This window comes from Mastacembelus armatus, chromosome 17 (genome assembly GCF_900324485.2).
Source record: "Mastacembelus armatus chromosome 17, fMasArm1.2, whole genome shotgun sequence".
Lineage (NCBI taxonomy): Eukaryota > Metazoa > Chordata > Actinopteri > Synbranchiformes > Mastacembelidae > Mastacembelus > Mastacembelus armatus.
The window spans coordinates 9,118,704-9,134,886 of record NC_046649.1 but is presented as its reverse complement, the minus strand read 5'-3'; the positions used below and the strand labels follow the sequence as shown (position 1 = coordinate 9,134,886).

Sequence of the window (16,183 nt, the reverse complement as noted above, 5' to 3'; positions counted from 1 at the left end):
AATGATTGGAGCCTTGTGACATGGAGCATTATCGTGCTGGAAGTAGCCATCAGAACATGGGTACACTGTGGTCATAAAGGGATGGACATGGTCAGCAACTGTACTCAGGTAGTCTATGGTGTTTAAATGACACTCAGTTGGTACTAAGGGGCCCAGACCGTGCTAAGAAAACATCCCCCACACCATTACACCACCACCAGGAGCCAGGAGTGTGTTCAGAGATGATATTCTGCATACCTTGGTTGTAATGAGTTGGTCCAGTCTGCCCATTCTCCTCTGACATCAAGTCATTTCTGTCCACACAACTGACACTATGGATATTTTCTCTTTTTTGAGGCATTCTGTGTAAACCCTAGAGACGGTTGTACTTAAAAATCCCAGTAGATCAGCAGTTTCTGAAACACTCAGACCAGCTCATCTGGCACCAACAACCATGCCACGTTCAAAGTCACTTTCACCTTTCTTCCCCATTCTGAAGAGGCATAGATCTGGATGAAGGATGACATACATACTGTATATCATCAGTGTGAAATAAAGACTTTGTATAACTTAAAGCTGCTGTTTGAAGAGAGTAAATTATGGTCCTTTTCTCATCCCAACATTACACAAACCATGTGAAACATGTGAAAGTCAGCTCCCCTTTGACACTCCTGTCATTCAATACATTTATGTTTCAAATACCAACTATATTCACTTTAAATCACAATTTGGCTTTGTGACACTTTTAAGTATTGTGTTTCAAAAGTTTATTGACTGATTATAATAGTATTGTATTTAGGACTGGTTTCTGCTGCCCCCATATAATCAAAGGTCACTGTAGATTTAAAATGAAATCTGCAGGGCAAACCTCAATTAAAATCTGGAACATGTCAGTGCAATAGAGAAAGTCCTGCATTTTATTTTATTATCTGGGTTATATGTCTTTCTAAGGCAGCATGATAGATGAGTGGTTAGCACTGTTGCCTCACAAGAAGAAGGTTCCTGGTTTGAAACCCATCAGGGATCTTTCTGTGTGGAGTCTGCATGTTCTCCCTGTGCTTGTGTGGGTTTTCTCCAGGTACTCTGGTTTCCTCCCTCAGTCCAAAAACATGTATGTCAGGTTGATTGGTGACTCTAAATTGTCCATAGGAGTGAGTGTGAGTGTGTGAGGTTGTTTGTCTCTATGTGGCCCTGTGATGGACTGGTGACCTGTCCAGGGTGGACCCCTGCCTTTCACCCAGAGAGAGCTGGGATAGGCTCCAGCAGATCCCTGTGACCCTAAAGAGGAATAAATGGGTATAGATGATGGATGGATGGATGGATGGATGGATGGATGTCTTTCTAAGAAAAGCACTGGACATAAATACCACAGGTTAAAGTTCATCCTTCACCCAGATCTATGCCTCTTCAGTAGTTTATTTCTTATTATTGGCCATATTCCAAATTTACCTTAAGGCAGGGTTCATATCATTTGACCTGAAAGAGGCTGGTACAGTGCTCCAGCTCTGCAGGTGAAAAAAGCCCAAGCTGTGTGTGTCAGAAACGAATCCATTAACGCCACAGTGTGTGACTTTGTGTGTTACTGTGCCAGCTAATTGGAGAACCACTAACCAGTCCTTCCATTGCCAGAGAAACTGTAGGTACATGTGTTTCTCTGAAATTAGGCCACTTTTTGCAGAAAGGAAACGTGTGCCCTTCAAGGACACCTGGGGGCTCCTGGAATCCAGCGTGAGGCATTGATTTTGAGATTAGTTTGTTCCCCACGATGCCACTAGATGTCACACAATTAAACGCCGCAGCTGTAGCTGCTGATAGAGTCAATACACACGGACTCGGTCTTCATCTGTTAGATCTTACTCCAGTTTTAGTGACTAAAATGCCAACTTCTTCTGAATATTGAGAGCTCACGCTGATAGATCACGTCCTAGGCTGATACCGCGGTGTTTCAAGACAAAAACAATCATGTGTTGAGATCCGTGCGTCATCGGGACGGCGGTGGCGGCGCGTACTGCTTCTCCATCGTGCTTTAACCCGGAGTATAGGAGTCAGTAAGTGAACACACCGATCACCGATCAGCGCGTTCACTGAATCCACCAGACCAGGGCATCTCAACCCGGATGACCTCGGGACTGACGCTTATCTCCGGTGAGAGAGCGTGGGGAGCGGCGCCGGAGGAGATGCGCATATCTGCAGGTCTCTAGCGCTGTCGTAAAACAAGAGTCGGTAGTAAGTCAGCTATCTTTAGAGCGATGCCAGGGGTAACCAAGTACAATTTAGTGGATGACGCGCACGATTTGAGGATCCCCATGCACAACGAGGAGGTGTTTAAACATGGTGTTTGCTTCGAGGCAAAGGTAAGGACCCTCTGCAACAGATGCTTTCTGGGTGCCAAGAGTGTTGAGGAACAGTGATCCATGATGTGTCAAAACATTGAAATGAGGACCATTGATTTCACCGCTACTGTAACAAATATCTCTGTATTTTCATTAGTTATATTCGTGTGTTTATGCCACTTGGCTTTTTGCCTAGGCTACTTTAAGTGACTTTGAAATGATAGTAATCATTTTTAGAGCTCAGACGGTAGGTCGATTAATCGATTACTCCGATATTCAGCAGCCTTTTTGTTAATGAATCGATAAATCCACAGCTTTGCAGGTTTCAGCTTTTGAAATGTGAGAAAGTAATGTTGTGCTTCAATATGTCATAGTACACTAAGCACATTTTTCAATATTGGTTGGGGGATGAAACAAGACTGAAGAGAATATGTGAGTTTGTTTGCTGCAAACTGTGATAGGAAATTATCTCTAGACCAGTTGATCCATTACATGAGAAAATGATAAGCAGATGAATCAGTAATAAAATGTATTACTCTAATTTGTTGACATTCGATGTTTTAACTGAATTTGCTGATATGATATATATACAGAACATCCTATAGCAGTTTTTTGTATTTTTGTTAGTGAAAGTTTAATCACAGTGATTTCCTTATAGAGGGGAATAAATGCCCAGCTCTCACCAAAGAGTCAGTGGCATTCATTCCCCCAGCTGCCAAGCTCTAAACCTCTCCTCTTACATTTTGCAGTACATCGGCAGTTTGGAGGTGGGACGCCCCGGCAGCCGAATGGAGATAGTCGCTGCAATGAGGAGAATCAGAGTAAGACACTTAAATATGTGGCATCCCTGAATGCTGACACATCCCCAGGGACAACAGCAGTCTAAACACATTAACAATGACCCAGCAGTGGATGGTGCTAAATGTAAATCCTCCCTTTCTCCTGTGTTTTATGTTTTACCTTGAGCACAGTGCTCTGAGAGGCTTTACTCCCCTCAACATCCTCCTTACACATAGATCACAGGTCTGCGTAAAACTACATGCTCGGCAGATTCAGTGGGCTGTCAGGAGCGGTTTAAATCACAGCAGGATTCATAGGGAGGCTCAGATTTTTTTTTTTATGACTGAGGAGAGATACGCCATGCAGGTTTATATGTGATGCCATTAGAAAAACCAGCATATCTCAGGTCTTGTTTAATTTAGACCAAGGCCTCTGAGAACCCTGCAATGCCTTGTCATTACACATCACTGCAGTTTCACAGAAGCACTGGGAAAGAGAGGATTTGGCTGCTTGACAGCTGTTTGGTCTAATCTAACAACCAAGTTACCGTGTCACTCTGAGGTCGGCCACATCCCCAGTGAGCCCCAGGAAGGACTTGATCCTGATGCCTCGAGTACAGTGCTGGATAATAGGCATTTGACTGTACTGGCAAATATATATATATATATATATATATATATATATATATATATATATATATATATATATAGGCAAAGATATACTGAATAGGATTTATAATATAATAATCATTATTTTTACATTTTTATAATTTGTTATATAATGCATTATAAAAGTGCTTCCTTCTTTGTCTGAATAACAAACACATTCACTACAACAGCTCAATTAGAGTAAATATACCCACAATGCACATGGTAATGCAAAAGCTGAGGTCAGTGTATTGTACCTTTTTAATCTGTGCTTAAACAAAGTGTATATACAGATAAATAATTAATATCTGGATTTGGAAGCTCTTATCTAAATGTCTTCAAAACAAAAATACCAATTAGAATGAGATAAAAGAAAGCAGATTAGGAAGAGTAATGAAATGCTAATGAACATGATATTAATGAAAACTGATCATAGCAGATTATGAGTCTATAAATGAGATTACAGGTCTGTTAACGAGTCAGGGCTGTTTGTGAGCTCTGTAATAGCATAATCAAAATATTCCAATATTCAATAGTGGCTTAGAGATAAGACTAGCCATGAGTTGAAACAACATGTAGAGCATTAGTTGTGTTTGAGGACACTGTTAGTAGGAGGTGCCAGGCCTGAAAATTAATGCAGTTGCATGAAAATGTGGCACAGACACGTCTTGTGTTCTACTTCATCGCCCTCTGACAGCGGTGTGTGTGGAGATGGATGAGCCGCCCCTCCCAGTTGTGTCCTTGACCTGAGGATCTACTGTCCCAAACGCATGTGGCAAAAAGCTCTCACACAGCAATAAGATGAATGAAATAGATGAGAGCACATGACATGGAATATTAAGGTGAAAGGCTCATTGAATCTTCTGGAGAAGTTGTTTTCAGCTGAATGTGACACAGGTCACATTATAGACAAACTGCTCCAGGCTTAGGGCCAAAAATCACCAGATACGATTTGAAATGTGAGTAATACTAACACTCCCTTTTTTTCAGAAATATCAGTAAAAGAGTGAGAAGACGGCTTCAATCATCAAAAAGCAGGAACAAGTTATTTTTACACAAACCCAAGAAACGATAATAGAGAACATCCAAATCCGTCACGCAGAGCAAGTGACCACTTGTTTTTCTTAAGATGACTGATGGATGCACAATGAATACATCATATGATCAATTAATCATCTAATGTTGGACTGTGTGTTTACAAAGCGAATCGTGTTATTGGACATAAGTCCTTGTTGTTCTTAGATCTCTGATATCTGGAGTCTGCGCCTGCAGTGGAGGCAGAGGGTACAGGCTCCAGCATTAATCACGGAGAGGGATGAAAGTGTCCCACACATCTGCCTCCCTCTGAGAAGCCTGCCTTTGAAAGCTTAAAACAGCTCCCAGAAAAAGATACTGACAGTTTCCCACCGTTCACTCAGATTTCCCAGAGAAAAAGATAGTCAAAAATATCTTCCTGTTTGTATGATCCCTTCTCGTTTGTTTTTTCAGCGTATCATTTAATTTGTATAACGAGCTCAGTCTCAGTGGGACTGCTAATATTGAATACTATTCACGCCTCACTGCATACCAGTTTGTTTTAATTTGACGTTTGGATTACTCTGCTTGAACATTAATCTGAACGTCGTTCTTCCTCCACAGTATGAATTCAAGCTGAAGAACATAAAGAAAAAGAAGGTCAACATTGTCGTATCCACAGATTATGTCAAAGTGATTTTGCGCAAAAAGAAGAAGGTCAGTTTTGAAAAATCTCATTTTATTTTACAATTTGAGTTATTTCTTTGGCCTTTTCAAAAACAAATTTCACACTATTAAGCCATGTGCACTTGTGTTGTAACAGAGAAAAGGGTGGTCATGGGATGAGAGTGCCGTCCTGGTGACACAGGATCCCATCTACAGGTATAGTAGGTTCCCCTCATAATATTAAATCAGTAACAAGCCAAATAACCAGGCAGCATGTATCCAGCTTAATGAAAAGCCTAATCAGAAACTTTCTTTGAGTTGATTTGATGTATTGTTCTGCTTCCACAGAATTTTTTATGTGTCACATGATGCTCAAGACTTGAAGATCTTCAGTTATATAGCAAGAGATGGGCAGGGCAACTCTTTCCGCTGCAATGTTTTCAAATCTAAGAGAAAGGTAAGTTTGGTCTGCGCTCTACAAATCCTATTGAAATGAGGCAGGGGGTGACATGTTTGTTCTTCAGGACAAACACAGTAGCTGTAGTTTGTTTTGAGTCAATCCTATACATACTATCTCACTGAGTGAGTACAAATCATGCATTGCGTTATAAATGCAATTTAAACATTTTTGTAGTTTTAATTTTTAAAGAGCATAATTTTAGCCAGGGCAGCACCTTAAAATGTTATCACAAGTCTCTTCTCTCCCAGTATGAAAGTATAAACAGTAAACATCAGGAGCTGTACTTTTGTGAAGGGAATCTTAATTAATAAGTGTCATGATCTTGGACAGAGCCAGGTTAGCTGTTTCCCCTGACTCTGGTCGTTATGCTACGCTAAGATAACTAGATGTTGTCATGTCATATTTAAGAAATGAAAATTGTTAGTGGGCCTCCTCATCTTACTCTCTGCAAGAAAGTTTGTTTTTCAAAAGGTTGAGCTTTTACTTTAAAAAATGACATCTTGAATAGGAATGAATGCGTTTGGTGAAGGTATTGAGTGGCAGACTTACACATTGTTGGTTTTGGTATTATTATGGATTTTGCTGATTCTAGTACAGAATATCTCCCAACGTGATCCTCTAAGTGGACTGCAAACAACTATGGACAACAGCCAGTCAGTCATTGCAGTCTGCTTTCAGCTCCATGCTTTGTACATAGTGCATAATGATGAAATGTTGCCCCTGTCTCAGTGATGATAGTACTGCTGATCCACACACACACACATTCACTCAGTTAATCTGATAGTCAGATCCCTCCTGTGTGCATTGGAAGGTGCTTCAAAATAATTCAGGCGAAATGAATGTTTTTCTCCAAGTATCGTAGCTGCTTCAAATCTGCATATGAGGCAAAGACTATGTTTTCCTGCATGACAAAGACAGAGCGTCAGTGAGGTTGACTTTCATCCCTTCACCATGGATACCAGACAGACAGTGACTTAGAGAGGCTGAATACTAATCATTCTTGTGGGGAGAGAAGAGCGTCTTTTTCCGTCCGCCCGTTAAGACATTTTTGCCACTGCTCAATGAAACGCCCACCATTTTGTGAGGGACATGGCCAGTGGTGCCCCGGGGCTGTGAAGTGTTATCTGGGTGTTGCAGACCAAGCATGTGTGCTGAGTAGGAGGAGATGGACCAGATGATAAGAGAAAATTTGATTTATTTTCATCGCAACCTGTTGCGGGCCAGCAGGGCTTAGATGTCAGCTCGGCAGACAGAGCTGTTTGTATTTGGCCTTGGGAGGGCTGGTTTTTTGACTTGACAATTTTAAAGCAAAATTACATTTTTTTTCTTGATGGAGTAAAATAATCAATTTAATGGCTTTATCCTAGTGTTATTTTTCTGCATTTCTCTTGCCTTCAAGCTTGAGTTACCTTGACATATTGACTGAAAGCTTGGAGGCAGGATGATTCTCCAGAGGCAGGTTGCAATAAATGCTGCTTCTGCCAGTATTCAATATACAAAACACAAAAACTCACCTGTAGTGAGACGGAGCAAAGACGTGGTGTATATAAATTAGTTCCAGTGGACCTAGGACTGCATGTTCAGGCTTTAGAGGAAAAAAGGCCTTGAAATCAATCAGGGAAGTGCTGGTGTCTTGAAGGCAATATTACAATTTTTTGCTTTTGTGTTCAGGTTAACACTGATTAAAGTCAACAATTTTAATATTTATATAAATAATAATAATGGACAGAATACATGTGGATCTTTTAAAACCATTTATATACATTTATATATTTTTTTAAAAAACCCTACTATACACAAGCACAGCTAGCTAAAAGGTGATGAAATATCAATGTTGTGTTCACATCCACAGTTGAAGTCAAGTGGGGCGTGAAGGGTGCCTTCCCTATGTCCAAGGGAGGATATTGTAGCAATCACCTTTAAAACAAAACCTGATCCCCTGTCTAGAGCCAGTGTTTGGTTTGTCCATTCTGAGCTACTGTAGAAACATGCAGGCACAACATGGCTGCCTCTGTGAAAGGAGACCCGCTCCCTGTGTAGATTTATAAGGCTCATGCTAAGATTAAGAAAATGCAATTGTTGGTATTTATTACATACTAATGATGTCATATTTATGTATACTATATTTCATTACTGCTAATTGATCATTTTAAATATTGCACATTGAACCAGTACCTGTAATTTAAAAATAATTTTTTCAACTATTCTGACATTATCCTTTAATTACCTACAGTCAGTAGCCAGTTAACTTAGCTTAGGGTGAAAACTACTCCACTGACCAGCCAACACTGATTAACAGCCATGACGAGCTAATGACTTTCACCAGATGTCTTTGACCTTTTCCATTCATGTTCCAGGGACTGCCTCACACTAACGATTAATAATGATTCCTAAAGCTGCAGAAGTTTTTGAATTGTAATGAAAAGAAGCTGTGCAGCTGTGTTGTTGTTTTGTTTTAAATGAGAATTGTTCTGATTTCAATCAGTTTATGTTTGATATCCGACATTTTACACGTGACACATTAAAGGAACATTTCATACATTAGGTCTTTGGGACAAACAACTTTTTTTTTAAAGTGAGTAAACATGATGTGTACGAGTGGGACAAGCAGCTCATTTTGGAGTTACTGCAAATTAAACAGTCTCCGGTTGTTACCCAGATGATGCTGACACCTACTGAGCCTCCTGCAATAATAATAAACTTTATCTTCACTCATTCTGCTTTGAGAATTACTTGCCTCTGAAATAGACCAATCTATCAGGCTGACAGCAGAATGTATGCAGAGCAGACTGACAAGGACAAGCAGCTGAAGCTCTGTGCTCATATCTTTTGCTTTATTTTGGTCTCTATATCTCCTTCTGCTGTCTTTATTTTTCACATCCCATTCTGCTCCAAAATTTCCCATTTTATTGCTGCCACTGTTGTATCTTTTTTCCTCCCCTTCCCACCCCCTGCTGTGTCCCTTATTTTTTTTCATCCTCCCTTACTGTGCTCCTCCTGCTGCTTTCCCTGACCCCTGCTGTCAAAACGCCAACACACACACACACACACACACACACACACTTGTTCTGTGCGTCCTTCCTCACAGTCTCAGGCCATGAGGATTGTGCGGACGGTGGGTCAGGCCTTTGATGTGTGTCACCAGCTGACCCTGCAGCAGAGAAGCGATGACCAAGAGGATGAGGAGGGGAAAGCTGAGGACTCTGAGGCAGTGCCAGGTGACTCACACCTATTTACACACACACACACACACACACATACACTCCCTAGGCTTTCTCTTCCACTGTCCCTTTTTCTTTGTATCTCACACAAACAAAAATCCCGGTGCCTACAGAAACAAACTGCACACCTCTCTGAGATGTCATTATCTGTCATGGATAGTTTTCCTAGCAGGTTTTGGCGAGTTGTGCAAGCTGTTGATCAAACATCACTGGGGTTCCTGTCACTGCTTCTGTATGTGTAAAAGCACAAAGTAGAAACAGCATGAAAATCCCCCTACTAATATGTATCTGGTCTCTCTGTAGCAAAGAAGAGGTTTGCATTGTCAGAAGAGACAGACCTTGAAGCCACTACAGAGGAGAGCATTGAGTGTGCCTCTTCATCAGACCTGGAGAAGAGCAAAAAGGACAAGGCCCATGATAACAATGTGAAGGTAGAGTATAGAAGTTGTCCTTGATCATTTCAATGGTAATAGAAAGTCTTTGCATTTTCTCTGTCATTTTGAACACAGCCATTATTTCTTACTCTTAACACACACATAAGACGCCATTCCTGTGTGACTCAGAAACTAAAATGCAGGCTACAACTAAATCATTTAATTATTATTAATGCCATTTATTTTTACAAATAATTCATAGATAATAAAAGAAATGCCCTTCAAGCTTGTCTGAATGCCCAGAATCTCCCATTTACTTTCATAAAAGACTATATAAATGGCAAATAATTCTATTTAAGAGGCGTATTTGCTTTAAAAAAATGATTTGAAGGTCCACTCCATTGATGTTAGACAGTTGCATTTACTCATCCATTTACTGCCCAGTTCGTGAAAACAGCTGTCTTTTCTAATCATTTAGTCATTATAGTCATTTTCTAATGTTTGAGACTTTTGAAAAACATGAGTGTTTACCAGGCAGAGACAGGATTTTTCGAGTCAATTTCCGAAAGTGCTAAGCTAAATGGCTAAACAGCTATCAAAATAGTTGCAGATTACATTTATGTCATTTGACTCATCAAAGAATCCACTAATCATTTCATCTCTATTAAAATGTCTGTAAGTCCGAAGGAGTTATGTAAACGCAAGCATCTGATGAATTCACCCTGCAGTGAAAAACTCTTGAGGTCAAACAGGATATATTTTGATAGAGCATATTTTCTATTTTTTTAGAAAAATTTTGATCTAAATGTCTCTTTAATATTCAGAGAGGCTTACAGCTCACAGATGGGTGTGATAAAAGGTTGGCCCCATAAAAAGTTATGCAGAGATCAGAAAACACTACTGGGGGATATGTAGCGAGTAACCTACGTATTTTAAGGTTTGCGAAGAAATGCTCCACAAGGCTGTGCAATATTGATGGGAGCACATGGTTTATTGATGAAAACACACCAAGGATTTGTAGCACTGCTCTGCTAATCCTGTGATGTCCGACAAGCAGCTGTCTGTTCTGGTATTTGTCAGCCTGTTTACCAACCAAGTCTGTGTGGTGCTGTGAGCTGTGTGACTTGAGAGAAAACTAAGATTGAATGGCTGTTACATGTAATTGTATGGTTACCAGAGAAGAAAGAAATGATCTTAATATTTTCAATGTTGAAAACATTTCTGCCACAGCATTTCATCCAATTCATGCCTTTCTTTGTGCCATCTGAAGGTCGTGTGTCCTTCACAGTCTAGTATTAGAGACAAGAGACTCCACCATATTGATCTGCCATCTCAGATATTACAGACAAGTCCTGTCCTTTATTGCTGCTCTTCCCACAGCAGCAGTCTAACGTGATTGTGTGAGTCATAATTCTTGTATGGTCGAATCCTCCAACACACTTCCAGTCACTCTATTTATAGATCCCACTGAACGAATCCCCATTCGGTGTCATTTTGCATTTTGAACTCAAGTTTGATGGCCATATTAGGAAAGTGTTCAAGACTGTGAAAACAAATGTAATGTTTTCTTATGATAAGATGATTCTTGTGATTTTATCACATATGTCCTGGGTCATCTGGGGCCAGGCTTCCCAGTCAGTAATCGAGAGTCAAATGTCATTATATAAACAGACCTTAAAGTTATAACAATTTTTAAAAAGTTTTTACACATAAATGCAGTATCTAAATGTATAAGTGTCCTCAGCCCCAATGTCATATCTCAGTTGATAAAAAAAAAAATACAATACTGAAGGAGTGAAGGCCAGAGGGGCAGCAAGTTTGACCTACAGAGCTCAAAGGTGCAGAACTGCTTTTGGTCTTATAATTTTTTAATAGCAGACTCTCAATTATGGGATGCCTTAGCACCATGTTTAAGATCACAGCCACAACGTTTTCACTGCACAAGAGAAACAAAGACTTAAGCGATCACAAGGATGTGAACCATGAACAACATCGCTTGGAGCATTATAAAAAAAACACCATTGTCACAAACATATAGTTTACACTGTATTTGTATTTGTAACTATTCTCTATTCAGTATCACTGATTTGAAGTACGACCTTCTTAGACTGACAAAATCTCAACTTCAGATGTTATTCTTATCACTTTCACACAGTTTTCATGCAAAACCGCTATAACTGTTATTTGTATAAATAAATTGTATATTTGTTTCTTATAATGACAATGGATCAAGTAATGCAATATGCAAATTTGAAAGGAGTGGTGAGAGAGGAGCTAAATGAGGCCAGCTTGCTGATACTTTTTCAATTTTAAAGCTGATTATGTGTCCGTTTTGTTTGCAGCTGCTGTACTGTGAGGGCACAGGGTGTTTCTGATGTGAAGTCATGCTATGACTATTCAAAGACCAAGCTCTTCTTTCCACACTCATCTCACTGTTCACCTGTAATTCTAGTGGAAGTCTACCTCAGAAACAGACAGCAATACAAAATCCTCCACGACAGCAGCTCTAATAGAGTAACACAGCCTCTTTATTGATCTTCATTTGGTGTAAAATACAACTGTGAAATAAAACTTTGATTTTTTTTTCCCTTTCTTTATACAACTTCAGATGGTAGATGTAGGATTAATCTCACTCCCTCTCTCTCCTTAAAAATCTTGCTACACTTCAGCCTGTCTACAGCACCACAGTACCTCTGAACGGTGGAATTTCAGGCAGAGTTGCTCCTCAATATAAGTGTACAAGTCAAGGCTTCATCACAAATGGCCTTTGACAGCTATTTTCTTTCATTTCTTTTGATGAAACTTTCTTCTTTTGATTACAACCAAATCAAATGGCAGCATAACAGCTTTTTAAAAGAATTAAAAAAATATCGCAAGTGTTCACGTTAGTATAACTCTGCGATGTTGTTAGAAAAAGTAAAACCCAGTTTGCTGTCATCTCTGCTGCAGGTGTCCAATGACCCATCCCTTCTCCTGAGCTCTCCCATGCTCGGAGCCTCTGTGTCAGGTCAGTTGGCAGCAGAGGGTCCCTGCTCTGCAGAGCATCAGGTCCAGCTCCTACAGAAACAACTGCAGCAGCAGGAACAGCAGGCGCTGGCAGCTACAGCACAGGTACTGAGGACAGTGGACGGTGCAACATACCACTCATAGACCAGTCTGGTCTTAAAGGCAACAAAGACTTTAAGACCATGTTTGTTTAATGAAGGTGTCACAGAAAAGGCACACGCATTAGAATGAAAATATGCATCAACACTTGCTAATTTAGATAAATAGAAACTGAGTGATGCATGACACAAGCCTTTTCAAGCACATAATGAAACAAACATCTGTTCAAATTACCAAAAAAGGAATCACAGTTTAGTCTAATCTGGAGAATGATAATTAAAATCAAGCACTTTTTTGATTTCCAGTCAGTGATCTGTAAAATAGGATGTGGCGAGGTATTTTGTCTTATTAAATTCTCACCTCTTTTATTCCTCTATACCTTTTTGCACTGCATGAACTTTTGAACAGTCCCACATTAAATTAAATATGCCAGAAAAAACTTACTCTATAAAGAGAATAAAAGGAAAGATATGTTTCTAAGAAGCAATACCAACGTTTTCATTTGTGGCTTTGTACACACCAGTTTCTCTTTGGTCATACGTGCGATACTGAGTGTGTTTTGGTGTGTTCAGGTTCATGTGCTCCAGGACCAGCTGACGGTGGAGGTGTGTGCGCGGACCGAAGCCCAAGCCAGAGTGCAGAGGTTGCTGCAGCAGAACACCGACCTGCTGCAACACATTTCACTGCTGGTCAAACAGATCCAGGAGCTAGAGCTCAAAGCTGCTGGCAAGCTGACATCCAGTGAGTGTAAATCAGCTTAGTTCACTTTCCTTTTTCATTTATGGTATAGAGATGATTTGGTTGCCTTGACCCTCCCTCTCGTCCCATGTTTTCAGATGTACTCATTTCTGTCCTCCTGACATTTCTTTTCTTTTAACCAGTTTCTTTCTTTGCTCCTCTCCTTCTGGACATTACGGCTCCTTTCCTCTACCACTTCTGGCACACAATTAATTATCCTGCGGCTGCTCTGTTAGAGGATTCAGTGCTGCTCTCTGCTCTCCCCTCTGCATTTAACCACTGGCAATATGCTGCCATATAATCATGAATTATCAAATCCTGTCAGCACAGATGTCATCCGGCTCTACATAATCTGCTTTGCTCAGACCTCTCTTCACACGTGTCTTACGTACATGTCTGTTTATATGATAACTAAAACATTCTTTCAGTCTTTTTTGCTCACATTTCTTATTTCTTTTTTGATTTGTTCTTAGTGGGCTCCCAAGACAGTCTTCTCGAGATCACTTTCCGCGCCAAGCCCCCCAGCGCACTTCGTGAAGCCCTCCCCCGTCCTTCATCTACGGTTCCATTAACAGCTCAGTCCCAGCTTCAGATTAGTGAGGGTGCCTGGGTCTCCACCCTCCCTGGGCCCTGCTCACCAGAAACCATGGGCACCAACGTCAGCCCTCTAGGGCTCAGCGACAGTGGAGTTCGGTTTGAGTGCTTTCGATTCTCCGCCCGGGGGCCAGACAGCCAGGAGCAGGGCCGGGACACAGGGGACACACCCAGCGACGGAGCCCCAGATGAGAGCTCACCGCTAGGGGAGCAGGTTTTGGGAGCCCTCGAGCTGCTTCGGTTTAGGGAGTCAGGGATCGGCTCAGAGTATGAATCCAACACAGATGAAAGTGATGATCGGGACAGCTGGGGGCAGGGGGAGGCTGTAGGGGCTGACGGTGCAGCTCGACTTCTAAACGTGTTGAACGCAGAGAGCCTGTCGGACTGCTTGGGGGATGAGATGGCTGTGTAGTGGTGCCATTCAAAAATGCACTTGGCGACTTTGTACTTACACACCAGCTCAGTGGTAAAAAGGTGAAATTCTGAACCTAAAAGACTTTATCTCATATGCAGGTCAAAATTATTTGTGGCTGTTAATCCACAGAGCACTCTCTCATCACTGTCCTGGAAAGTTTTGATTATTCACTTATGATGTCCCAATGAATGTCAGAATACAGCATATATAATGAAATAATAAAAACATAAATAGTGAAAGTATAATTAACTAATACACATGAATCTTATTAAAAAATGAAGAGTCTACAGTCATGCTTCTGGCTCTGTGAGGTTGAGTTATTTATCAATCCAATCCCACCTTCGTAACAGTCATGAGCTCCACATACACTGGACATTACTTGGTGTAATTGGGAAAAATGAAACTTCCTGTTAGCAGCTGTTTCTCAGCTCTATCACAGCTCCAGAACTGAACAGATATCATCGTAGATAAAAATTTGGCACAGTCGAGCTCTATTTAAACCTGTCATGTAGTTTATTCACTTAGGTGTTCAAGGTTCTGTCTCTCTGATAATCTCTGCTGTCTCTATGTATGTGTGTGTTGCATATGTGCATCAGTCTGATGGTTGTTGTACCTACATTCACTTGATTTTCGAAATTTGTGACACCTCTGCCATGGACATGGTCCTTTTTGTTGTTTTCTATGAAGAAAAACTGTCTGGACATGCTAAAACATTTTGGAGTGTGAAAATTAAAACCTTGCTGTGCTTGCTATGACACATACTCTGTAAATGACACAAGTTCAAAAGTGAGCATGCATCTTTCTCATTCTGACACTACATTACATTGTTTTGATTAACCTTAATGCACCACACAAAATACTTGGCATGATTTTTTCCTATTTCTTTATGCTTTTATATTATTGAAGAACACTTTCTGATTCTGAGTGTCTCTGAGGAAAACATCTCAGTGTGCAGGTGATGTTAGAGTCTTGTCTCTGCTGCTTAAAAATACAGCCACCGCGTACTGTAAGTATTATTTATTAATGCCGTACTGCGGCAGCAATAAACTGCTGGGTCACTGTTGCTCCACCTTTCAGAGGAGTTATTTGGAAAGTCCTGATGTACCAATTCATGGAACGATGGAGGCAAATAGGACACGTCTTTGAGATCTTTCCAAAATCGATTAATCTCTTCCTGGCTGTGCTTTATCACTCCTCCTCTCCTTTACTCACCTTCCTGCTCACTTTTCCCTGAAGCTTGTCACATATTTCCCTTTTTCTTACACTCCCAGTCTGACTGCTGTATCCATCTATCCATACCTCCCTGCCAGTCTGGCATTTCTCTCCAAGGTTATGTCCGTTCACGTAAAGTGTAGTAAAAATTAAAGTGCACTCACATCGCTCTTTCTTCTTGTGGAATTAAATACCCTTTCTCTAATGCCATCCTGTGTCATGATATGTCCAGTACATATGCTGTGACTTACTAATTGCTGAAATGTGTCCGAGGGTGATTTAAACCATAGCATGTTTCTAGCATAATGATAAGCAGCAGCAGTTCCTATGCTGACCTTTTCAAAATGTTTTCCTCATTAGTATTTAGAACTGCTTGAGAAAATGGGATGTGGGCATGTGGAAGATCTTTTGTGAGGGCGATGGCTCTCTATTACCGTTAGAGATAGAGCAGCTGCGGTCGTTAAACAGGGTCAGATCCCATTACACTCGCCGTGAGCGTTCGCAGCAGCAGCTTGATGTTATGCTGCAGATAAGATGGAAAATATGGAGAATATCAGCAATTACCCACCCACATCCAGCCACAGCACTCTGCAGCTCCACCAGTACAGCTGCTGCTGACACAGATGGTGGGCGGCCTCCAGGAGT

The 16,183-nt window shown here is 40.8% G+C and overlaps 1 protein-coding gene across 1 annotated transcript; it reads left to right on the top strand.

Annotated features, from left to right (window-relative positions):
* The first annotated feature begins 1,854 nt into the window (after nucleotides 1-1,854).
* On the top strand, nucleotides 1,855-15,649 carry LOC113134461 (carboxyl-terminal PDZ ligand of neuronal nitric oxide synthase protein-like). The gene is made up of 10 exons (XM_026313842.1): nucleotides 1,855-2,333; nucleotides 3,062-3,133; nucleotides 5,378-5,470; nucleotides 5,577-5,635; nucleotides 5,768-5,876; nucleotides 8,968-9,097; nucleotides 9,404-9,531; nucleotides 12,424-12,585; nucleotides 13,152-13,320; nucleotides 13,791-15,649. The coding sequence occupies exons 1-10, from the start codon at nucleotides 2,229-2,231 to the stop codon at nucleotides 14,321-14,323; spliced, it is 1,560 nt and encodes a 519-aa protein (XP_026169627.1). The 5' UTR covers nucleotides 1,855-2,228; the 3' UTR covers nucleotides 14,324-15,649.
* Nucleotides 15,650-16,183: the final 534 nt, after the last annotated feature.